Source organism: Rhinoderma darwinii, unplaced genomic scaffold, assembly GCF_050947455.1.
Source record: "Rhinoderma darwinii isolate aRhiDar2 unplaced genomic scaffold, aRhiDar2.hap1 Scaffold_484, whole genome shotgun sequence".
Taxonomy (NCBI): domain Eukaryota; kingdom Metazoa; phylum Chordata; class Amphibia; order Anura; family Rhinodermatidae; genus Rhinoderma; species Rhinoderma darwinii.
This window is the reverse complement of record NW_027464030.1, coordinates 1-26,189: the sequence shown is the minus strand read 5'-3', so window position 1 is coordinate 26,189 and position 26,189 is coordinate 1. Positions and strand designations below refer to the sequence as shown.

General features: G+C 36.0%; 1 protein-coding gene across 1 annotated transcript; it reads right to left on the bottom strand.

The window, feature by feature from the left end:
* Positions 1 to 4,795: 4,795 nt before the first annotated feature.
* Positions 4,796 to 14,702, bottom strand: LOC142719525 (cas scaffolding protein family member 4-like). Its single transcript, XM_075848789.1, has 7 exons — positions 14,280 to 14,702; positions 11,487 to 11,597; positions 11,170 to 11,301; positions 9,482 to 10,807; positions 8,038 to 8,115; positions 7,623 to 7,703; positions 4,796 to 7,200 (listed from the first exon to the last, which is right to left on the bottom strand). The coding sequence occupies exons 1-7, from the start codon at positions 14,700 to 14,702 to the stop codon at positions 6,784 to 6,786; spliced, it is 2,568 nt and encodes an 855-aa protein (XP_075704904.1). The 3' UTR covers positions 4,796 to 6,783.
* Positions 14,703 to 26,189: the final 11,487 nt, after the last annotated feature.

Genomic DNA, 26,189 nt, shown 5'->3' with positions numbered 1-26,189 from the left:
CTGAGTTACATCCTGTATTATACTCCAGAGCTGCACTCACTATTCTGCTGGTGGAGTCACTGTGTACATATATTACATTACTTATCCTGTACTGATCCTGAGTTACATCTTGTATTATACTCCAGAGCTGCACTCACTATTCTGCTGGTTGTTATTGGAAGCAGTCAGCAAGCTTGTGCACAGACACCCTCCCCCCCCCTCCCCTAACAGCTTCGCTGAGTTTCTACAATGCACTTACAGAGTGGATATCCATTTTGACTTATAGAGGGGGATCTTGAGCGGAGGACCCTCTCTGTGACGTTCTTATTCCATAATATGGCATATGGACAGGTGTTGTCTTTGAGACAACCCTTTCAAAATGAATTGCACGTCATAAAAAATTACATATTGCTTTTATTTATGTCAGCACTAGAGGGCAGTATACACTAGTACAAAGAATTAGAGTGCTGTATTGGTCTGTACATGGAAGAGAAATTTAACGGAAATCTCCACCATCACCTGAAAGTTGCCCAAAAGAAACTTCATAGTAAAATAGAATAACTGACTGGTTTGTTGTTGTTTTTGTTTTTTTTAAACTAGGATTTGACTTAAATGCTAATGGCAGCAACATGACAGGAGCCACGTGATCGAGTGATCAGACATTTTTAGAGAAATTCCGAGTTCAGTCACTTAATTTGCCTAACTGGTTCCGGGCACTCGGAGAACACAGGAATGTCTTTACCAGGTTGGTTTGGGAGTTGCGGCCAGGGGTGAGGCTTATGAAAAAATGTTGGTAGCGTGTCCTTCTATGCATCCTAACAGATTACTGTGGCTTCTATTGAATGGTCTATAGAATGCTTCTTTATTCCATATCAGGCTATAGAATGCTTCTTCATTCCATATCGGGCTATAGAATGCTTCTTTATTCCATATCGGGCTATAGAATGCTTCTTCATTCCATATCGGGCTATAGAATGCTTCTTTATTCCATATCGGGCTATAGAATGCTTCTTCATTCCATATCGGGCTATAGAATGCTTCTTCATTCCATATCGGGCTATAGAATGCTTCTTTATTCCATATCGGGCTATAGAATGCTTCTTTATTCCATATCGGGTTATAGAATGCTTCTTTATTCCATATCAGGCTATAGAATGCTTCTTTATTCCATATCAGGCTATAGAATGCTTCTTTATTCCATATCAGGCTATAGAATGCTTCTTTATTCCATATCAGGCTATAGAATGCTTCTTTATTCCATATCGGGATATAGAATGCTTCTTTATTCCATATTGGGCTATAGAATGCTTCTTTATTCCATATCGGGCTATATAATGCTCCTTTATGCCATATCGGGCTATAGAATGCTTCTTCACTCCATATCGGGCTATAGAATGCTTCTTTATTCCATATCGGGCTATAGAATGCTTCTTTATTCCATATCGGGCTATAGAATGCTTCTTTATTCCATATTGGGCTATAGAATGCTTCTTTATTCCATATCGGGCTATATAATGCTTCTTTATTCCATATCGGGCTATAGAATGCTTCTTTATTCCATATCGGGCTATAGAATGCTTCTTCATTCCATATCGGGCTATAGAATGCTTCTTTATTCCATATCGGGTTATAGAATGCTTCTTTATTCCATATCAGGCTATAGAATGCTTCTTTATTCCATATCAGGCTATAGAATGCTTCTTTATTCCATATCGGGATATAGAATGCTTCTTTATTCCATATTGGGCTATAGAATGCTTCTTCATTCGATATCGGGCTATAGAATGCTTCTTTATTCCATATCGGGCTATAGAATGCTTCTTCACTCCATATCAGGCTATAGAATGCTTCTTCACTCCATATCAGGCTATAGAATGCTTCTTTATTCCATATCGGGCTATAGAATGCTTCTTTATTCCATATCAGGCTATAGAATGCTTCTTTATTGTACATTGCTATATAGGAGGATCTCTTTATTGCATATTATTCTATAGAATTTTCTACATTGAAGATTGGCCTATAGAATGCTGCTTTATTGTATATCGGTCTGCAGAATGCTCCCTTTCTTGTATATTGTCTTTTAGAATGCTTTCTTTATTGTATATTGATCTATAGCAGGGGTCTGCAACCTTCAGCACTCCAGCTGTTGTGAAACATGTCATTGCATGCTGGGAGTTGTCGTTTCACGACAGCTAGAGTGCCAAAGGCTGCTTACCCCTGGTCTATAAAATGCTCCCCTTGTTGTAAATTGGTCTATAGAATGCTACCCTTATTGTATATTGGTCTATATAATGCTCTCTTTATTTGGTATTGATCTATAGAATGCTCTTTTCACTGTATATTGGTCTGTAGAATGCTCTCTTCACTGTATCTTGGTCTGTAGAATGCTCTCTTCACTGTATATTGGTCTATAGACTGCTCTCTTCACTGTATCTTGCTCTATAGAATGCTCTCTCCACTGTATCTTGCTCTATAGAATGCTCTCTTCACTGTATATTGGTCTATAGACTGCTCTCTTCACTGTATATTGGTCTATAGACTGCTCTCTTCACTGTATCTTGCTCTATAGAATGCTCTCTCCACTGTATCTTGCTCTATAGAATGCTCTCTCCACTGTATCTTGCTCTATAGAATGCTCTCTTCACTGTATCTTGGTCTGTAGAATGCTCTCTTCACTGTGTATTGATCTATAGAATGCTCTCTTCACTGTATCTTGCTATATAGAATGCTCTCTCCACTGTATATTGGTCTGTAGAATGCTCTCTCCATTGTATATTGGTCTGTAGACTGCTTTCTTCACTGTATCTTGCTCTATAGAATGCTCTCTTCACTGTATCTTGGTCTGTAGAATGCTCTCTTCACTGTATCTTGCTATACAGAATGCTCTCTCCACTGTATATTGGTCTGTAGAATACTCTCTTCACTGTATATTGGTCTGTAGACTGCTCTCTCCACTGTATATTGTTCTATATATTGGTCTGTAGAATGCTCTCTTCACTGTATCTTGCTCTATAGAATGCTCTCTCCACTGTATATTGGTCTGTAGAATACTCTCTTCACTGTATATTGGTCTGTAGACTGCTCTCTCCACTGTATATTGGTCTATATATTGGTCTGTAGAATGCTCTCTTCACTGTATCTTGCTCTATATAATGTTCTCTCTACTGTACATTGGTCTGTAGACCTCTCTCTCCACTGTATATTGATCTATAGAATGCTCTCTTCATTGTATCTTACTCTATAGAATGATCTCTCCACTGTATATTGGTCTGTAGAATGCTCTCTTCACTGTATCTTGGTCTGTAGAATCCTCTCTTCACTGTATATTGGTCTGTAGAATGCTCTCTTCACTGTATATTGGTCTGTAGACTGCTCTCTTCACTGTATCTTGGTCTGTAGAATGCTCTCTTCACTGTATATTGGTCTGTAGAATGCTCTCTTCACTGTATATTGGTCTGTAGACTGCTCTCTTCACTGTATATTGGTCTGTAGAATGCTCTATTCACTGTATTTTGCTCTGTAGACTGCTCTCTCCACTATATATTGCTCTGTAGAATGCTCTCTCCACTGAATATTGGTCTGTAGACTGCTCTCTTCACTGTATCTTGCTCTAAAGAAAGCTCTCTCCACTGTATATTGGCCTGTAGACTGCTCTCTCCACTGTATATTTATCTATAGAATGCTCTCTCCACTGTATCTTGCTCTATAGACTGCTCTCTCCACTGTATATTTATCTATAGAATGCTCTCTTCACTGTATCTTGCTCTATAGACTGCTCTCTCCACTGTATATTGCTCTGTAGAATGCTCTCTCCACTGTATATTGGTCTGTAGACTGCTCTCTTCACTGTATCTTGCTCTATAGAATGCTCTCTCCACTGTATATTCATCTGTAGAATGCTCTCTTCACTGTATCTTGCTCTATAGAATGCTCTCTCCACTGTATATTGGTCTGTAGACTGCTATCTTCACTGTATCTTGCTCTATAGACTGCTTTCTTCACTGTATCTTGCTCTATAGAATGCTCTCTCCACTGTATATTGGTCTGTAGACTGCTCTCTTCACTGTATCTTGCTCTATAGACTGCTTTCTTCACTGTATCTTGCTCTATAGAATGCTCTCTTCACTGTATATTGGTCTGTAGAATGCTCTCTTCACTGTATCTTGGTCTGTAGAATGCTCTCTTCACTGTATATTGCTCTGTAGAATGCTCTCTTTTTTTGTGTTGATCCATTAATGTTGCCAGCTAGAATGTCCCAAAGAATAGTCCAGCATGGTGGCTCAGTGCTCAGCATCAGGGGTCCTGGTTTCGAATCTGACCCAATACAACATCTGTTCTCCGTGTCCTCCTTCCTCCGGTTTCCTCGCCAAAAACATCCTCATTGGGTAATTGGCTTTCTTGAAATTGGCGCTAATGTGTATCTAAGATATGAATAAAGGATTGTTAGCCCCAGTGGGACAGGGACTGATATGAATGGCAGGATATATTGGCGCTACATGAGCAGTGCCTGCCAGAGTGCCTCCTTGAATAGTGCCAGCCCAAGTGTCCCCATTAATCGTGAAAGTCCCTAAACACATTCACTTTGTCCACAGCTTTCCTCCACAAGCTGCCGACTAGCAGAGGTAAGCGTCTTACCCCAACCCCCATTGGTTTGTAAAGGAAAGTACACAAAAAAATTACAGATAAAGAATAAACTACTTTTTAAATATTCTTTTATATTAAATACAAATTCTGTAAAAATACACAAAGATGACAGAAATTCTGTACAAATTTCCATTTAAAAATAAATTTACATTATAAGGATGTACGCAGCACCTCCATGTTGTATCCGGCCCATAGGGATGGGTTGGCCGGGGACCCGTCTTACTGGGGATCACGATAGACATTATGCCTCTCGTGTGTGTGTGTGTATATATATATATATAATCTTTATGTGAACTTGTCACCTACCCAAAGACCGCAACCTTCACGAGAATGAGGTTCCTTGTGACTCATGCCCCAGAGGTTAAAGGAAATATTTTCTTCCACTTGAGATGGATTCCTACACCGAAAATCCCCTTGATGACTCAAACCACCCGTCATATATATTAAATGAACAATATTTTAGTTATTTTTATTTAATAGCCTATTAGATTTGACCCTGCCTCTACATTTGCATATTTTTTGACTATCAAATGTGAGGAAAAGCATGTATGTTGCTCTGATCAAGTAACAAGCAACTGTTATGGAGCATATTAAGAGGGGGCACCAGTTTGACTTGGTCACATCCTCCACCATGGGTGGTGTAAACCTTCTCAGAGATCCCCATAAGAAGAGAGAACCAGACCAAGTGTCACCAAGATCTCCTACAAAGATTTTGAGGAGGATTAAAGGTACCCAGTCTTTATGTCTTGGATTAAGAGTAGGTTCTGCCTTAGGTTTGCAATATGTCCTCTTATTTTGGGTTGGGACTTTGGCCTTCTGTCTTGGGTTGGGACTTTGGCCTTCTGCCTTGGGTTGGGAGCTTGGCCTTCTGTCTTGGGTTGGAACTTTGGCCTTCTGTCTTGGGTTTGGTGCAGGGCCTTCTGTTTTTGGTTGGGGTTAGGTTCTTCTGTCTTGGTTTGGGGATAGGTCCTTCCACTTGGGGTTGGGAGTAGTCTCTTAGATCACGAGTATAGCATTCTTTCTTGGGTTGGGACTAGGGTCTTCTGTCTTGAGTTGGAAGTAGGGCCTTCTGTCTTGAGTTGGAAGTAGGGCCTTCTGTCTTGGATTGCGACTAGAGAATTTTGTCTTGGTTTGGGAGTAGGGCCTTCTGTCTTGAGTTGGAAGTAGGGCCTTCTGTCTTGGATTGCGACTAGAGCATTTTGTCTTGGTTTGGGAGTAGGGCCTTCTGTTGTGGGTTGGATGCTGGGCCTTCTGTCTTGGATAGCGAGTAGGGCCTTATGTCTTGGATTGCGAGTAGATCATTCTGTCTTGGGTTGGGAGTAGGGCCTTCTGTCTTTGGTTAAGAGTAGGGCCTTCTACTTGGGGTTGGGAGTAGGCTCTTAGATCTCGAGTAGAGCATTCTTTCTTGGGTTGGGACTAGGGACTTCTGTCTTGAGTTGGAAGTAGGCCTTCTGTCTTGGATTGCGACTAGAGCATTTTGTCTTGATTTGGCAGTAGGGCCTTCTGTCTTTGGTTAATAGTAGGGCCTTCTATTGTGGGTTAGATGCAGCGTCTTCTGTCTTGGGTTGGGAATAATGACTTCTGTCTTGGGTTGGGAATAATGACTTCTGTCTTGGGTTGGGAATAATGTCTTCTGTCTTGGGTTGGGAATAATGCCTTCTGTCTTGTGTTGGGAATAATACCTTCTGTCTTGGGTTGGGAATAATGCCTTCTGTCTTGGGTTGGGAGCAGGGCCTTCTGTCTTGGGTTGGGAGTAGGGCTTACTGTCTTGGGTCGGATGTAGGGTGTGGTGGCATGCGCCAATGCCATCAAGAAGGTCAGAGTTCTATCTTTTACTATGGACACCCCCTTTCCCCTATGTATGTTCATAGCTATAATCGAATGCCTGCCATTACCCCGTGTAGATATGTAACACCATGCAGTTGCCTCTTGAAACAAGTGTAATTGGGGCTAGTACCATTTTGAGGCACCGATGAGACATTATACTCAATGATAGCGATATGTTCTCTCGCCATTCATCCATGATTGTTCCAGAACGAATAACTCGATGCTGGCAAGAATTTTGTTAGACTCCGTCCATTTTGGCTTCATCAGTCACCTTGTGTTCCTTGGCCTTATTATCTACAATCCGTTTTGCATCTCCTTGACTTCCTTCCACCATCATTCCAGCATTGCCCGGAATAACTGTGTGTAGTTGGACAGTTCATTTGTCCTACATTGAAGTTCCAGCATGGTGGCTATGTTCGGATACTGAATGGCAGCTGTCTTGGTGGCCATGGCCAGGTTCTTGAGTAGACCACAGAGCTCGCTGCTCTTGAATAGAATGTCATTGCGGGCTTCGTTGGCCTTGACGTCTTGGCAGAGCAGGTCCACCAGTTTCTGTCCCACCATAATGATCAGTTTTCCGTGGGTGATGAAGATTTCGGGTGTCTCATTTTTTATGAGACTGTCATTAAAAACACGGATTGCCTTCTGAAGCGCGCCGAAGTAAAGGTAGCAGTGCTCGGAAAGTGCGATCTTCTTGACTGGTTCTGTGGATTGTGGAGCCTCTGGTTTGGCTGTGGGAACTGTGGGCTCCTGTAGATAGAAAAAAAAAGGAATTAATGTTCCGTTTCATGATACTTTCTTCCTTATTTTGGTTATTTTATTATAACCACATAGCAGGTCTCTAATAAAATGCTATCCATAGACATTAAAGGGACATCGGGGGAAATATCGGTCTGAGCGATGGACAACAGATCGTTGGTGGTTCTCACCAAAAATAGTTTTGTACCTTTCTGATCCTTTGTTTCTCTGAGATAAGCATCACATTATGTGTCTGGGAGCCGCTTATCTCCATTCGGGTATAAAAAAAAAAGTAACATGCCGATCCAGCTAAATGGACATGTTGATGGGGGAATCAAAGGGAAATTACTGTCGGTTGAATGATTGCTTGTTTGACAGCACACCTATGTCTGGCCACAATATAGATGATCTAATCTCATCCAAACCACGCTTACTTTTAAGAAGCCTGTGCCATTTTTCTTTTCGGGGTCATCTCTTGAAATTATCCTGGAATCAGGTTTCAGCCATCCTTTCCTCTAAAATAAAATAAAATATGGTCAAGAAAATCATGAAAAATCACAATATTTGTTAGCCACCAGGGGGAGCTGTTTCATTGAGATCTATGTATACAGTTGATTTTGCGTCAGGAAATTATCAGCACAAGCTATAGACCTACTGTCATGGTCTCTCTGGTCACTGCTCATATACGCAACACCTCCAACTGGCTATTAGCGGTACTGCAGCTTATATAACAAAGATTTCTCAGGCAAAAACCAAAAATCACGCAGCAGTGGGAATACCCGGGATTCAGTTATGGACATTGTCCCTTCATTGTGAGAATAATATCTACAAGAAGTAGCAGGCCTTTACCTTTTCTTCAGGACTTGTCTTATTTTCCAGCTGCTGAATTGGTGACAAGCTCTGCATTTTCTCAAAATCCTCTTTTTTCTATAAAATAATTTAAAAAAAATGACATCATTAAATATTATTACAATAAACTATTGTTTGTGATATACAAAAGTCCAGCTGGCCATGCACTAGAGATTTTGGAAGACTGATATTGACCGTTTTCTGTTGGCGTCTTTTCGTGACACTAATGAGCGTGGCAGACGACTGAGGGCAGATATCTGTGGAAAAGTTGATCTGCCTTTGGATTTTGTCGGTCGTTTTTGGATTCAGTCCTGAAAAGTCGTTCATGATCTCCATCCGATCAATAGAGGCACGGATCAAGGCAGAGATCGATTGGTTATTGGTCATTTAATCCTATGACATTGTCCTCTAAAACGACCTTCACAGACCAACCGTGAATGACAAGTTATGCAGAAAATCCCTAATGTATGGCCAGATTTATCGAACTGTCCAGCCTTGTATGCGCACAAAGTCATGTCAAATACTCATCACCCTACACCGAGGAGAACCTGTTTTTGAGTTCAAAGGGGTTTTCCGCTTTGGACAATCTCTACTTGTTACAAGGGTCTCTTGACAATAGGTTAATCACAAAGTGTCCCCCTGTCGGTAAACCCAGCGATCAGCTGTGATCTGCGGGGAAACCTGGCAGTAAGTGTTCAGTTTCCCTGCAGCGCCACCGCAGGTGAAATGAAGTATTACACAGTGTCCATTCATATCAGTGTTTTGTCTGTGTAATACAGGGCAGGTCCTCCCGAGACGCTCTATGTGAGCGCTCTCCACTCTGACCAAGATATGAAAATCCTGAACAGAGGACCCTCCGATATTACCCAGAATTCCTTAATAGGGTAAATGACAAAAGGGGTTTCCTAAACTGGACAACCCCTTAAACAATTGTAGTCTGTGTCTATGGATATTGGTTTAGTGCGTCTTCTTTATTGGTTTTCTCTTCATAGAAGTCTATTTCAATATCAACCAACATTATCAACCCTAAATTGGAGAATCATTTGTGCTTCAAAATGCAGCCAATCCCTTCACTAGAAACCAGTGAAATGACTGATTCTGGACCCTATAGACATACTTCAGATGTTAAACGATACTTAAAGGGTAACTAGACGTTCAACAAACTTCTGACAAGTTTTTATTGGTGGGGGTCCGAGCACTGGGTCCCCCACCAATTACTAAAACGAAGCGGCAATAGAAAGTCTATGAGCCCGTACACCACTACACCGGTTTTCCGGAAAAATCCGAACAGACACGAAGCGCTTCTGCCGCTTCGTTTTAGCGATTGGTGGGGGTCTCAGTGCTCGGACCCCCACCGATCAAAACTTCTGACATGTCACTATGATACGTCAGAAGTTTGAACGTTTAGTTACCCGTTAAAGGACGGGGTATATCAAGCATTTACCTGAAGGTAGACATATCCACTATCTTCTAGGGCTTTCTGCCTGGAGAGATGATGTTTTTCGGCCTTGGTTTTATTGACACATGACTCCTGAAGGACTCTGGTTTCTTTGCGGAGGGGGACATATGGCTTTCGGCTCACCGTATGTTCCTTCGCAGGTTTCGGCTTCTTCTCATTTTCTAGCTTTTTGAATAGAAGTTTTCCATTTGCTATGATAATAGACACAAATCGCTTCATGTCATCTGGAATTGTCCTGGCAGCCATAACAAACTGGTCAAGGTCGTCGGGTGTCGTATGAGGTTTGTTAATGACCAAAGCCTGCAACGACCAGCTGCAAAGATTTATAGCTTCCTGATTTTGAGAAAGGGTTTGGAAGGAATCTGTAAGGGTTTGTAGTTGGTTATTAATCCTCATTTGGATGTTGGTGTCCGTTAGGTGAGAAGCGTTGACCTTGACGCTCTGGGCAAAGTCTGTGAACTGTCCTAACGATGAGATAATGCTGTCTACGGCCATGTGGATGTCTTCCAGGTTGGCTTCCATGTTTTCCTGAAGCCTCCATTTGCTGCTCACAAAGATCATAAGGCTTGCTATGGAGCTAGACACCCGTTCTTGAAGTTCAGTGATCTTCTTGATGGCTACTTCTGGTTCTAGAGTCACTTGGGTGGTGCTCTCATCTGGAACGGACAAGGTGAAGGACTCACTAGAAGCATTGGATAAAGTAGATAAGGTGCTGGTGCGACTTTCTGAGCTGGACACGGACAACCTATCTTGATCAAGTCTATGTGGAGAAGGTTTGGAATTCCTTGGGATTGGTGGAGGAACGTCATATATCCTCTCAGTGTATGATTGGCTATTCATCTCAAATTTTGGTGGAGACCCAGCAGATGACCCTCTCGGGATATCGTAAACATTTTCCTTGGACTCTACATGCTCCAACGTTTGTATCCCGAAAGTAGATGAGACTTTCCTTAAACTTCCATTTTGATGTGGAGCAGAAATATCCCGGGACGCTGGGACATCATAGAGACTTTGATTAGCCATTGGTGATGGTTTACTTTGCTGTGGTGGGACGTCATATATTTGACTTGATGTACAGTTAGAATGGACTGGTCCATACCGCGTCGGAGGCACGTCATACACCATACCTCTGTCTATAGATATCTTTCTACAGCCGCCTTTTAAAATATTTCTCTCAGGGGATAGTGGGATGTCATAGATCCAATCTGACTTCCGGGGGTTTGGTAGAGTATTGTAATGAGGACTCGCAGGTGGCGTTTCACTTCTGTTCTTCTGATGAGCCAAGTTACTCGTTGGGGGGATGTCATACACCTGTAATAGGTACAAAGTGTTCATTATATGAGAGAGAATACATCACCATGGCCAATAAATGGCAAAACACTCAGCCTTCCCTCTAGTCCAAGTTCTGACAAATTTATGAAGTGCCTTGGAGGGATAGACAAAGCAATGTAGAACTTAGTAGCCAATTTTTTTTTTCATTTTCGGGGCCATAAGAACTTACATAGACATCAATAGAAAACAACCCAAAAGGTTGAGTGCCAAACAGTTGCAATGAGAACTTGGCTCGTAAGAGTTGTCCAGCCCTGGTGTCACGCAACATTTGGCAGCATTGCAACGAAGACGGACAAGTCATGCAGACAATGTTTTACATAGTTTGTAGGTAGCAGACATACATTTGAAGCTTTAGGAGTTTTGACGTTGCCTCTTCCTGGAGTGTCCGGGCTGGATGGGATATCGTAGATTTGCTGCTCAGACAGGTTGAGAAATGGAGACCGTCCATTGACCGGAGATGGCGTGGTACCTCGCTAAAAAACAATACAAGTACAAACAAGTTAATAAAATAATAGAACTCCACAAAGTATCTCATTAGCAACATCATCTACCGACCATACACATATCAAATCAGTGTCATGGGATGAAGGTGGAGCACCGTCTGATGAACCTCTTATGTTGACGTGAGCTCAAGATAGGTTATGTACAAGAAACTTACTTGGGAGACAACTTGAACATTCAGCTTGGAAGGTGGGACGTCGTAGACTTCTGGATGGGGAGCGCTGGTGGGATTCGATGCCCGTGATGCTCTTGGGAGAGTGAAAAGATGCTGTAACAGAAACGACGTAGATATTAGTCATCCGCATTAACATAACATCGGTGGGGGAGTCCATGACCTAGGACCACTACTAACGAAGGAGCTGATGTGCTCAAGCGTCTCAATGTGTTTGGCTTTGGTCTGAGATTTTTTAGATTTTGGACACCGTGCTTATCTGGAAATAATATTGATTCCACTTGCCACTTCTTTCTTATCCTGGTGAAAGGGGTTGTCTGATGTAAAAAAAAACTTCTTTAAAATACCCTGTTAGGGGTTTCTGAGATAATATCGGGGGTCCTCTGTTCAGGATCCTCATCTCTTGGCCAGAGTGGAGAGCGGTTACATAGAGCGTCTCTCTGGAGGACCTGTCCTGTATTACACAGACAACACATTGATATGAATGGACACTACGCAATACTTTATTTCCCCCGTGGTGGCACTGCAGGAAAATGAAACACTTACTGACCCGTTTCCCCACAGATCACAGATGATCGCTGAAGGTCCCGGCAGGGAGACCCTTTGTGAACAGCTTATTGTCAAGGGTCCTTCTAACAAGTAGAGATTGTCCAAAGCTGAGAACCCCTTGAAGGCATAAAAGGGTATACATTTCATTAATACCCAAGGAAGCAGAGGTCAGAGGTTCCAAGTTCAATCTTCAACCAGGGTTTGGGCTTCGTCAGTGACCACCATTCTGAGAGTCACTGCACGGGGGTTAGGTTGAGATGGAATTCCCCTTTAAGTGACCAGGTTGGTCCGGGAAGCCTTTCTCTGTACCTTGTATATTTTTAGGGACATCAGCGAATTCACCTCTAGATAACGCGCAGCTTCTCTTGTATGTGTTGGGGTCCAGAAAGGGTTAAACCATCGTCTTTACATAAGAAAAACAGAGGAGAGATCTATAAATATCGCGATTTTGCTGACTGACAGAAAACGCGACAGTCCTCGGAATGCGTGCTGTACTTGCAGCGTATGGAGCACTGCGCTCTGCATACTGTCCCCTCTGCTGGGGACATCACCCAGCTGCTGGCAACAGCTGAATATGCTGAGACTTTAAACATTTGTGTTGCACAATATCCCAGAGGGTAAATTAAAGGGGGCGAACTCGGAGATCTGCAGTGACGACCCAGCGCTGCATCTTTTTCTCATTTTATGAATCTGCAGAACGTTGCATTGCTCTTAAAGACACAGGATGCAGTACAATGCTCTGGTCTGGATCCTCTACTCGTCCAAAAACGTCAAAATGTAACTTCGAATCAGAATTTTCAGGGTCCAAACACTGAGATATCAGATCAGTATAAATTGTGCTAATTTAGCATCAAGCTGGACTAATGAAACTTTCATGGTGCTGCAAATATTTTTGGATTTGTTTGCAATACTTGGTGACTTCCTGTTTTCAAAAACATTCTCCAGACTTAAAATGACTGTTTCATTTAATGCCTTTACTTTTCAATCGTAAAGCAAGTTTGTCATTTTTCATGATGTATTGAACAGAAGGGGGCGCTAACATTTTTTTTTTTTAAAGGGAACCTGTCACCAGACTTTTTTTTTTTTTTTTTTTTTAAATATGACTTCTGTACAATGCCCTATCAAAGCTGGCACAACTATATACTCTAAATGGTCCGAAATTGTGACACCAGAATAATTGAGTTCCACTACCGTTCTGGCTCTGATGATTGGCGGAGGGCACTCTACCTATTTCTAAGGAGTCAGGGGAGTGGGCCATTTGTTTTAGCCTACTGATTGCGATTTCAGGGAATTATATTTTGCTAACTTTTTTTTAAGTTTTTATTAGTTTTTGAAAATGGATAGTTTAGAATCTGATTATTACACAACATTTTCTTATCGAAGATCCAAACTCATCATTGGTAATCACCCAAATTTTTTATTTTTTTAAAAAAAGCGGTAGTTGTCTCGAAGCAAGGCTCGCAGTGCTCTAGTTTACCGTCCTCATGCACAAACCCCCCCCCCCCATACACTCTCCCTCCCCCGCTCTATACAGTTGTAGGAAGTTGCACAATGCCCACATGTGTTGTAGAAGACTTTTACTACTATAAATCTAAAACTACTGATTTTATGGTAAAAAAAAATCCTACATTAATAGATTGAAAAGATCTTGTTTGTCTGTCAAAGTATGTGGTGCTCTGAATATTGGCGCAATTTATTTATTTTTTTCTAGAAATTTGAAATTCCTGAGTTGGGTGACAGCTACTATAGAAGCTGCTATTGTGGCCATATTGGTTGTGATCTAGGTTTCCAAAAAAAAGAGATACAAAGGCTGAACAGGACTCAGGAACTTCTAGTAACTGGGGACTTCAAGGGGTTCTCCACTTTGAACGTTCTCTACTTTTTAAAAGGGTCCAATAAGCTGATCACAAAGTGTCCTCCTGCTGAGACCCCCAGCGATCAGCTGTGATCTGGGGGGAAACCCGTCAGTAAGTGTGCCATATCCCTGCAGCGCCACCACAGGAGAAATTAAGTAATACACAGTGTCCATTCATATCAATGTGCTGTCTATGTACTACAGGACAGGTCCTCGAGAGACGCTCTATGTAATCGCTCTGCATTCTGGTTGGCGATCCTGTACACAGGTCCCCCCTCTATTTACTCACAATTCCCTAACAGGGTGTATGGAAATGGGTTTTCTAAACTGGACAACCACTCTAAAGGTTCTTCATTTTCTCCATGAAAATTTACCTGGCTCGAAGAGCTGTTGGCTTTTTCGTAGAAGACCTGAGCAGGAGAACAAATGGGAGTCTGGTATATGTCCCCGGTTATAGGCTTCTGTGTCGTCGGGGTGATGTATAGCTTTTCCATCCTCTCGTACATGGATCCAGCCTCGGTCTTGGATGCAGAAGGTACTTGGTAGATGTTCTGTGAAGACTGTTGCCTTCCTAGGGAGTTATAGTTGGCCTGAACCAGCAGGGAGTCATTCTGGGTTACGGTGAACAGTTGCAACCGGTTTGCCGGAGCAAGACCCTGACGTCCATGTAGATAGCATCTCCACCAGCCCTCGCTGCCGAAGACGTTCTGATCCAGCACGGTCAGGATGTCGCCCTTTCGAAAGGCCAGTTCATCCGAGCATTCCGCCTTATTGTCATACAATGCTTTGGCCAACATGTTCTACAAAACAAAGATATGATGGAGATTAGGACATATATATTATCATTGTAATACCACAATCCTTGTCAGTCGTCTTCATCCAACTATCCGTTATCATGTTTATTCTACTTTACACCAGACTGCACCAGCGAACATCAAGTCATGACCGCATCAAAGCCAAACGCCCATAGTTTGTACATTTCTACATTCTTGTATATAGGGAGCAGTATTATAGTAGTTATATTCTTGTATATAGGAGCAGTATTATAGTAGTTATATTCTTGTACATAGGGGGCAGTATTATAGTAGTTATATTCTTGTATATAGGAGGCAGTAATATAGTAGTTATAGTCTTGTATATAGGGGCAGTATTATAGTAGTTATATTCTTGTATATAGGGGCAGTATTATAGTAGTTATATTCTTGTATATAGTGGCAGTATTATAGTAGTTATATTCTTGTATATAGGAGCAGTATTATAGTAGTTATATTCTTGTATATAGGGGCAGTATTATAGTAGTTATATTCTTGTATATAGGAGCAGTATTATAGTAGTTATATTCTTGTATATAGGAGCAGTATTATAGTAGTTATATTCTTGTATATAGGAGCAGTATTATAGTAGTTATATTCTTGTATATAGGAGCAGTATTATAGTAGTTATATTCTTATATATAGGGGGCAGTATTATAGTAGTTATATTCTTGTATATAGGAGCAGTATTATAGTAGTTATATTCTTGTATATAGGGGCAGTATTATAGTAGTTATATTCTTGTATATAGGAGCAGTATTATAGTAGTTATATTCTTGTATATAGGAGCAGTATTATAGTAGTTATATTCTTGTATATAGGGGCAGTATTATAGTAGTTATATTCTTGTATATAGGGGCAGTATTATAGTAGTTATATTCTTGTATATAGGGGGCAGTATTATAGTAGTTATATTCTTGTATATAGAGGCAGTATTATAGTCGTTATATTCTTGTATATAGGGGCAGTATTATAGTAGTTATATTCTTGTATATAGGGGCAGTATTATAGTGGTTATATTCTTGTATATAGGGAGCAGTATTATAGTAGTTATATTCTTGTGTATATAGGAGCAGTATTATAGTAGTTCTATTCTTGTATATAGGAGCAGTATTATAGTAGTTATATTCTTATATATAGGGGGCAGTATTATAGTAGTTATATTCTTGTATATAGGAGCAGTATTATAGTAGTTATATTCTTGTATATAGGGGCAGTATTATAGTAGTTATATTCTTGTATATAGGAGCAGTATTATAGTAGTTATATTCTTGTATATAGGAGCAGTATTATAGTAGTTATATTCTTGTATATAGGGGCAGTATTATAGTAGTTATATTCTTGTATATAGGGGCAGTATTATAGTAGTTATATTCTTGTATATAGGGGGCAGTATTATAGTAGTTATATTCTTGTATATAGAGGCAGTATTATAGTAGTTATATTCTTGTATATAGGGGCAGTATTATAGTAGTTATATTCTTGTATATAGGGGCAGTATTATAGTAGTTATATTCTTGTATATAGGGGCAGTATTATAGTGATTATATTCTTGTATATAGGGAGCAGTATTATAGTAGTTATATTCTTGTGTATATAGGAGCAGTATTATAGTAGTTCTATTCTTGTATATAGGAGCAGTATTATAGTAGTTATATTCTTGTATATAGGGGGCAGTATTATAGTAGTTATATTCTTGTATATAGGGAGCAGTATTATAGTAGTTCTATTCTTGTATATATGGGCAGTATTATAGTAGTTATATTCTTGTATATAGGGAGCAGTATTATAGTAGTTCTATTCTTGTATATAGGAGCAGTATTATAGTAGTTATATTCTTGTATATAGGAGCAGTATTATAGTAGTTATATTCTTGTATATAGGAGCAGTATTATAGTAGTTATATTCTTATATATAGGGGGCAGTATTATAGTAGTTATATTCTTGTATATAGGAGCAGTATTATAGTAGTTATATTCTTGTATATAGGGGCAGTATTATAGTAGTTATATTCTTGTATATAGGAGCAGTATTATAGTAGTTATATTCTTGTATATAGGGGCAGTATTATAGTAGTTATATTCTTGTATATAGGGGGCAGTATTATAGTAGTTATATTCTTGTATATAGAGGCAGTATTATAGTAGTTATATTCTTGTATATAGGGGCAGTATTATAGTAGTTATATTCTTGTATATAGGGGCAGTATTATAGTGGTTATATTCTTGTATATAGGGAGCAGTATTATAGTAGTTATATTCTTGTGTATATAGGAGCAGTATTATAGTAGTTCTATTCTTGTATATAGGAGCAGTATTATAGTAGTTATATTCTTATATATAGGGGGCAGTATTATAGTAGTTATATTCTTGTATATAGGAGCAGTATTATAGTAGTTATATTCTTGTATATAGGGGCAGTATTATAGTAGTTATATTCTTGTATATAGGAGCAGTATTATAGTAGTTATATTCTTGTATATAGGAGCAGTATTATAGTAGTTATATTCTTGTATACAGGGGCAGTATTATAGTAGTTATATTCTTGTATATAGGGGCAGTATTATAGTAGTTATATTCTTGTATATAGGGGCAGTATTATAGTAGTTATATTCTTGTATATAGAGGCAGTATTATAGTAGTTATATTCTTGTATATAGGGGCAGTATTATAGTAGTTATATTCTTGTATATAGGGGCAGTATTATAGTAGTTATATTCTTGTATATAGGGGCAGTATTATAGTAGTTATATTCTTGTATATAGGGGGCAGTATTATAGTAGTTATATTCTTGTATATAGAGGCAGTATTATAGTAGTTATATTCTTGTATATAGGGGCAGTATTATAGTAGTTATATTCTTGTATATAGGGGGCAGTATTATAGTAGTTATATTCTTGTATATAGAGGCAGTATTATAGTAGTTATATTCTTGTATATAGGGAGCAGTATTATAGTAGTTATATTCTTGTGTATATAGGAGCAGTATTATAGTAGTTCTATTCTTGTATATAGGAGCAGTATTATAGTAGTTATATTCTTATATATAGGGGGCAGTATTATAGTAGTTATATTCTTGTATATAGGAGCAGTATTATAGTAGTTATATTCTTGTATATAGGGGCAGTATTATAGTAGTTATATTCTTGTATATAGGAGCAGTATTATAGTAGTTATATTCTTGTATATAGGAGCAGTATTATAGTAGTTATATTCTTGTATATAGGGGCAGTATTATAGTAGTTATATTCTTGTATATAGGGGCAGTATTATAGTAGTTATATTCTTGTATATAGGGGGCAGTATTATAGTAGTTATATTCTTGTATATAGAGGCAGTATTATAGTAGTTATATTCTTGTATATAGGGGCAGTATTATAGTAGTTATATTCTTGTATATAGGGGCAGTATTATAGTAGTTATATTCTTGTATATAGGGGCAGTATTATAGTGGTTATATTCTTGTATATAGGGAGCAGTATTATAGTAGTTATATTCTTGTGTATATAGGAGCAGTATTATAGTAGTTCTATTCTTGTATATAGGAGCAGTATTATAGTAGTTATATTCTTGTATATAGGGGGCAGTATTATAGTAGTTATATTCTTGTATATAGGGAGCAGTATTATAGTAGTTCTATTCTTGTATATAGGGGCAGTATTATAGTAGTTATATTCTTGTATATAGGGAGCAGTATTATAGTAGTTATATTCTTGTATATAGGAGCAGTATTATAGTAGTTATATTCTTGTATATAGGAGCAGTATTATAGTAGTTATATTCTTGTATATAGGAGCAGTATTATAGTAGTTATATTCTTATATATAGGGGGCAGTATTATAGTAGTTATATTCTTGTATATAGGAGCAGTATTATAGTAGTTATATTCTTGTATATAGGGGCAGTATTATAGTAGTTATATTCTTGTATATAGGAGCAGTATTATAGTAGTTATATTCTTGTATATAGGGGCAGTATTATAGTAGTTATATTCTTGTATATAGGGGGCAGTATTATAGTAGTTATATTCTTGTATATAGAGGCAGTATTATAGTAGTTATATTCTTGTATATAGGGGCAGTATTATAGTAGTTATATTCTTGTATATAGGGGCAGTATTATAGTGGTTATATTCTTGTATATAGGGAGCAGTATTATAGTAGTTATATTCTTGTGTATATAGGAGCAGTATTATAGTAGTTCTATTCTTGTATATAGGAGCAGTATTATAGTAGTTATATTCTTATATATAGGGGGCAGTATTATAGTAGTTATATTCTTGTATATAGGAGCAGTATTCTAGTAGTTATATTCTTGTATATAGGGGCAGTATTATAGTAGTTATATTCTTGTATATAGGAGCAGTATTATAGTAGTTATATTCTTGTATATAGGAGCAGTATTATAGTAGTTATATTCTTGTATATAGGGGCAGTATTATAGTAGTTATATTCTTGTATATAGGGGCAGTATTATAGTAGTTATATTCTTGTATATAGGGGGCAGTATTATAGTAGTTATATTCTTGTATATAGAGGCAGTATTTTAGTAGTTATATTCTTGTATATAGGGGCAGTATTATAGTAGTTATATTCTTGTATATAGGGGCAGTATTATAGTGGTTATATTCTTGTATATAGGGAGCAGTATTATAGTAGTTATATTCTTGTGTATATAGGAGCAGTATTATAGTAGTTCTATTCTTGTATATAGGAGCAGTATTATAGTAGTTATATTCTTGTATATAGGGGGCAGTATTATAGTAGTTATATTCTTGTATATAGGGAGCAGTATTATAGTAGTTATATTCTTGTATATAGGGGCAGTATTATAGTAGTTATATTCTTGTATATAGGGAGCAGTATTATAGTAGTTCTATTCTTGTATATAGGAGCAGTATTATAGTAGTTATATTCTTGTATATAGGAGCAGTATTATAGTAGTTATATTCTTGTATATAGGAGCAGTATTATAGTAGTTATATTCTTATATATAGGGGGCAGTATTATAGTAGTTATATTCTTGTATATAGGAGCAGTATTATAGTAGTTATATTCTTGTATATAGGGGCAGTATTATAGTAGTTATATTCTTGTATATAGGAGCAGTATTATAGTAGTTATATTCTTGTATATAGGAGCAGTATTATAGTAGTTATATTCTTGTATATAGGGGCAGTATTATAGTGGTTATATTCTTGTATATAGGGGCAGTATTATAGTGGTTATATTCTTGTATATAGGGAGCAGTATTATAGTAGTTATATTCTTGTGTATATAGGAGCAGTATTATAGTAGTTCTATTCTTGTATATAGGAGCAGTATTATAGTAGTTATATTCTTATATATAGGGGGCAGTATTATAGTAGTTATATTCTTGTATATAGGAGCAGTATTATAGTAGTTATATTCTTGTATATAGGGGCAGTATTATAGTAGTTATATTCTTGTATATAGGAGCAGTATTATAGTAGTTATATTCTTGTATATAGGAGCAGTATTATAGTAGTTATATTCTTGTATATAGGGGCAGTATTATAGTAGTTATATTCTTGTATATAGGGGCAGTATTATAGTAGTTATATTCTTGTATATAGGGGGCAGTATTATAGTAGTTATATTCTTGTATATAGAGGCAGTATTATAGTAGTTATATTCTTGTATATAGGGGCAGTATTATAGTAGTTATATTCTTGTATATAGGGGCAGTATTATAGTAGTTATATTCTTGTATATAGGGGCAGTATTATAGTGGTTATATTCTTGTATATAGGGAGCAGTATTATAGTAGTTATATTCTTGTGTATATAGGAGCAGTATTATAGTAGTTCTATTCTTGTATATAGGAGCAGTATTATAGTAGTTATATTCTTGTATATAGGGGGCAGTATTATAGTAGTTATATTCTTGTATATAGGGAGCAGTATTATAGTAGTTCTATTCTTGTATATAGGGGCAGTATTATAGTAGTTATATTCTTGTATATAGGGAGCAGTATTATAGTAGTTCTATTCTTGTATATAGGAGCAGTATTATAGTAGTTATATTCTTGTATATAGGAGCAGTATTATAGTAGTTATATTCTTGTATATAGGAGCAGTATTATAGTAGTTATATTCTTATATATAGGGGGCAGTATTATAGTAGTTATATTCTTGTATATAGGAGCAGTATTATAGTAGTTATATTCTTGTATATAGGGGCAGTATTATAGTAGTTATATTCTTGTATATAGGAGCAGTATTATAGTAGTTATATTCTTGTATATAGGAGCAGTATTATAGTAGTTATATTCTTGTATATAGGGGCAGTATTATAGTAGTTATATTCTTGTATATAGGGGCAGTATTATAGTAGTTATATTCTTGTATATAGGGGGCAGTATTATAGTAGTTATATTCTTGTATATAGAGGCAGTATTATAGTAGTTATATTCTTGTATATAGGGGCAGTATTATAGTAGTTATATTCTTGTATATAGGGGCAGTATTATAGTGGTTATATTCTTGTATATAGGGAGCAGTATTATAGTAGTTATATTCTTGTGTATATAGGAGCAGTATTATAGTAGTTCTATTCTTGTATATAGGAGCAGTATTATAGTAGTTATATTCTTATATATAGGGGGCAGTATTATAGTAGTTATATTCTTGTATATAGGAGCAGTATTATAGTAGTTATATTCTTGTATATAGGGGCAGTATTATAGTAGTTATATTCTTGTATATAGGAGCAGTATTATAGTAGTTATATTCTTGTATATAGGAGCAGTATTATAGTAGTTATATTCTTGTATATAGGGGCAGTATTATAGTAGTTATATTCTTGTATATAGGGGCAGTATTATAGTAGTTATATTCTTGTATATAGGGGGCAGTATTATAGTAGTTATATTCTTGTATATAGAGGCAGTATTATAGTAGTTATATTCTTGTATATAGGGGCAGTATTATAGTAGTTATATTCTTGTATATAGGGGCAGTATTATAGTAGTTATATTCTTGTATATAGGGGCAGTATTATAGTGGTTATATTCTTGTATATAGGGAGCAGTATTATAGTAGTTATATTCTTGTGTATATAGGAGCAGTATTATAGTAGTTCTATTCTTGTATATAGGAGCAGTATTATAGTAGTTATATTCTTGTATATAGGGGGCAGTATTATAGTAGTTATATTCTTGTATATAGGGAGCAGTATTATAGTAGTTCTATTCTTGTATATAGGGGCAGTATTATAGTAGTTCTATTCTTGTATATAGGAGCAGTATTATAGTAGTTCTATTCTTGTATATAGGAGCAGTATTATAGTAGTTATATTCTTGTATATAGGGGGCAGTATTATAGTAGTTATATTCTTGTATATAGGGAGCAGTATTATAGTAGTTCTATTCTTGTATATAGGGGCAGTATTATAGTAGTTATATTCTTGTATATAGGGAGCAGTATTATAGTAGTTCTATTCTTGTATATAGGAGCAGTATTATAGTAGTTATATTCTTGTATATAGGAGCAGTATTATAGTAGTTATATTCTTGTATATAGGAGCAGTATTATAGTAGTTATATTCTTGTATATAGGGGCAGTATTATAGTAGTTATATTCTTGTATATAGGAGCAGTATTATAGTAGTTATATTCTTGTATATAGGAGCAGTATTATAGTAGTTATATTCTTGTATATAGGGGCAGTATTATAGTAGTTATATTCTTGTATATAGGGGCAGTATTATAGTAGTTATATTCTTGTATATAGGGGGCAGTATTATAGTAGTTATATTCTTGTATATAGAGGCAGTATTATAGTCGTTATATTCTTGTATATAGGGGCAGTATTATAGTAGTTATATTCTTGTATATAGGGGCAGTATTATAGTGGTTATATTCTTGTATATAGGGAGCAGTATTATAGTAGTTATATTCTTGTGTATATAGGAGCAGTATTATAGTAGTTCTATTCTTGTATATAGGAGCAGTATTATAGTAGTTATATTCTTATATATAGGGGGCAGTATTATAGTAGTTATATTCTTGTATATAGGAGCAGTATTATAGTAGTTATATTCTTGTATATAGGGGCAGTATTATAGTAGTTATATTCTTGTATATAGGAGCAGTATTATAGTAGTTATATTCTTGTATATAGGAGCAGTATTATAGTAGTTATATTCTTGTATATAGGGGCAGTATTATAGTAGTTATATTCTTGTATATAGGGGCAGTATTATAGTAGTTATATTCTTGTATATAGGGGGCAGTATTATAGTAGTTATATTCTTGTATATAGAGGCAGTATTATAGTAGTTATATTCTTGTATATAGGGGCAGTATTATAGTAGTTATATTCTTGTATATAGGGGCAGTATTATAGTAGTTATATTCTTGTATATAGGGGCAGTATTATAGTGATTATATTCTTGTATATAGGGAGCAGTATTATAGTAGTTATATTCTTGTGTATATAGGAGCAGTATTATAGTAGTTCTATTCTTGTATATAGGAGCAGTATTATAGTAGTTATATTCTTGTATATAGGGGGCAGTATTATAGTAGTTATATTCTTGTATATAGGGAGCAGTATTATAGTAGTTCTATTCTTGTATATATGGGCAGTATTATAGTAGTTATATTCTTGTATATAGGGAGCAGTATTATAGTAGTTCTATTCTTGTATATAGGAGCAGTATTATAGTAGTTATATTCTTGTATATAGGAGCAGTATTATAGTAGTTATATTCTTGTATATAGGAGCAGTATTATAGTAGTTATATTCTTATATATAGGGGGCAGTATTATAGTAGTTATATTCTTGTATATAGGAGCAGTATTATAGTAGTTATATTCTTGTATATAGGGGCAGTATTATAGTAGTTATATTCTTGTATATAGGAGCAGTATTATAGTAGTTATATTCTTGTATATAGGAGCAGTATTATAGTAGTTATATTCTTGTATATAGGGGCAGTATTATAGTAGTTATATTCTTGTATATAGGGGGCAGTATTATAGTAGTTATATTCTTGTATATAGAGGCAGTATTATAGTAGTTATATTCTTGTATATAGGGGCAGTATTATAGTAGTTATATTCTTGTATATAGGGGCAGTATTATAGTGGTTATATTCTTGTATATAGGGAGCAGTATTATAGTAGTTATATTCTTGTGTATATAGGAGCAGTATTATAGTAGTTCTATTCTTGTATATAGGAGCAGTATTATAGTAGTTATATTCTTATATATAGGGGGCAGTATTATAGTAGTTATATTCTTGTATATAGGAGCAGTATTATAGTAGTTATATTCTTGTATATAGGGGCAGTATTATAGTAGTTATATTCTTGTATATAGGAGCAGTATTATAGTAGTTATATTCTTGTATATAGGAGCAGTATTATAGTAGTTATATTCTTGTATACAGGGGCAGTATTATAGTAGTTATATTCTTGTATATAGGGGCAGTATTATAGTAGTTATATTCTTGTATATAGGGGCAGTATTATAGTAGTTATATTCTTGTATATAGAGGCAGTATTATAGTAGTTATATTCTTGTATATAGGGGCAGTATTATAGTAGTTATATTCTTGTATATAGGGGCAGTATTATAGTAGTTATATTCTTGTATATAGGGGCAGTATTATAGTAGTTATATTCTTGTATATAGGGGGCAGTATTATAGTAGTTATATTCTTGTATATAGAGGCAGTATTATAGTAGTTATATTCTTGTATATAGGGGCAGTATTATAGTAGTTATATTCTTGTATATAGGGGGCAGTATTATAGTAGTTATATTCTTGTATATAGAGGCAGTATTATAGTAGTTATATTCTTGTATATAGGGAGCAGTATTATAGTAGTTATATTCTTGTGTATATAGGAGCAGTATTATAGTAGTTCTATTCTTGTATATAGGAGCAGTATTATAGTAGTTATATTCTTATATATAGGGGGCAGTATTATAGTAGTTATATTCTTGTATATAGGAGCAGTATTATAGTAGTTATATTCTTGTATATAGGGGCAGTATTATAGTAGTTATATTCTTGTATATAGGAGCAGTATTATAGTAGTTATATTCTTGTATATAGGAGCAGTATTATAGTAGTTATATTCTTGTATATAGGGGCAGTATTATAGTAGTTATATTCTTGTATATAGGGGCAGTATTATAGTAGTTATATTCTTGTATATAGGGGGCAGTATTATAGTAGTTATATTCTTGTATATAGAGGCAGTATTATAGTAGTTATATTCTTGTATATAGGGGCAGTATTATAGTAGTTATATTCTTGTATATAGGGGCAGTATTATAGTAGTTATATTCTTGTATATAGGGGCAGTATTATAGTGGTTATATTCTTGTATATAGGGAGCAGTATTATAGTAGTTATATTCTTGTGTATATAGGAGCAGTATTATAGTAGTTCTATTCTTGTATATAGGAGCAGTATTATAGTAGTTATATTCTTGTATATAGGGGGCAGTATTATAGTAGTTCTATTCTTGTATATAGGGAGCAGTATTATAGTAGTTCTATTCTTGTATATAGGGGCAGTATTATAGTAGTTATATTCTTGTATATAGGGAGCAGTATTATAGTAGTTATATTCTTGTATATAGGAGCAGTATTATAGTAGTTATATTCTTGTATATAGGAGCAGTATTATAGTAGTTATATTCTTGTATATAGGAGCAGTATTATAGTAGTTATATTCTTATATATAGGGGGCAGTATTATAGTAGTTATATTCTTGTATATAGGAGCAGTATTATAGTAGTTATATTCTTGTATATAGGGGCAGTATTATAGTAGTTATATTCTTGTATATAGGAGCAGTATTATAGTAGTTATATTCTTGTATATAGGGGCAGTATTATAGTAGTTATATTCTTGTATATAGGGGGCAGTATTATAGTAGTTATATTCTTGTATATAGAGGCAGTATTATAGTAGTTATATTCTTGTATATAGGGGCAGTATTATAGTAGTTATATTCTTGTATATAGGGGCAGTATTATAGTGGTTATATTCTTGTATATAGGGAGCAGTATTATAGTAGTTATATTCTTGTGTATATAGGAGCAGTATTATAGTAGTTCTATTCTTGTATATAGGAGCAGTATTATAGTAGTTATATTCTTATATATAGGGGGCAGTATTATAGTAGTTATATTCTTGTATATAGGAGCAGTATTCTAGTAGTTATATTCTTGTATATAGGGGCAGTATTATAGTAGTTATATTCTTGTATATAGGAGCAGTATTATAGTAGTTATATTCTTGTATATAGGAGCAGTATTATAGTAGTTATATTCTTGTATATAGGGGCAGTATTATAGTAGTTATATTCTTGTATATAGGGGCAGTATTATAGTAGTTATATTCTTGTATATAGGGGGCAGTATTATAGTAGTTATATTCTTGTATATAGAGGCAGTATTTTAGTAGTTATATTCTTGTATATAGGGGCAGT

Bases quoted from the DNA above. Each gene is read 5' to 3' on its own strand.
- LOC142719525 (XM_075848789.1), bottom strand. From the start codon at position 14,702: ATGTTGGCCAAAGCATTGTATGACAATAAGGCGGAATGCTCGGATGAA. The intron at 11,598-14,279 runs GTAAATTTTCAT...TTTCTGTTACAG, and splicing joins CCAACAGCTCTTCGAGCCAG to CATCTTTTCACTCTCCCAAG. The intron at 8,116-9,481 runs GTAAATGCTTGA...ATTATTTTATAG, and splicing joins GTGGATATGTCTACCTTCAG to AAAAAAGAGGATTTTGAGAA.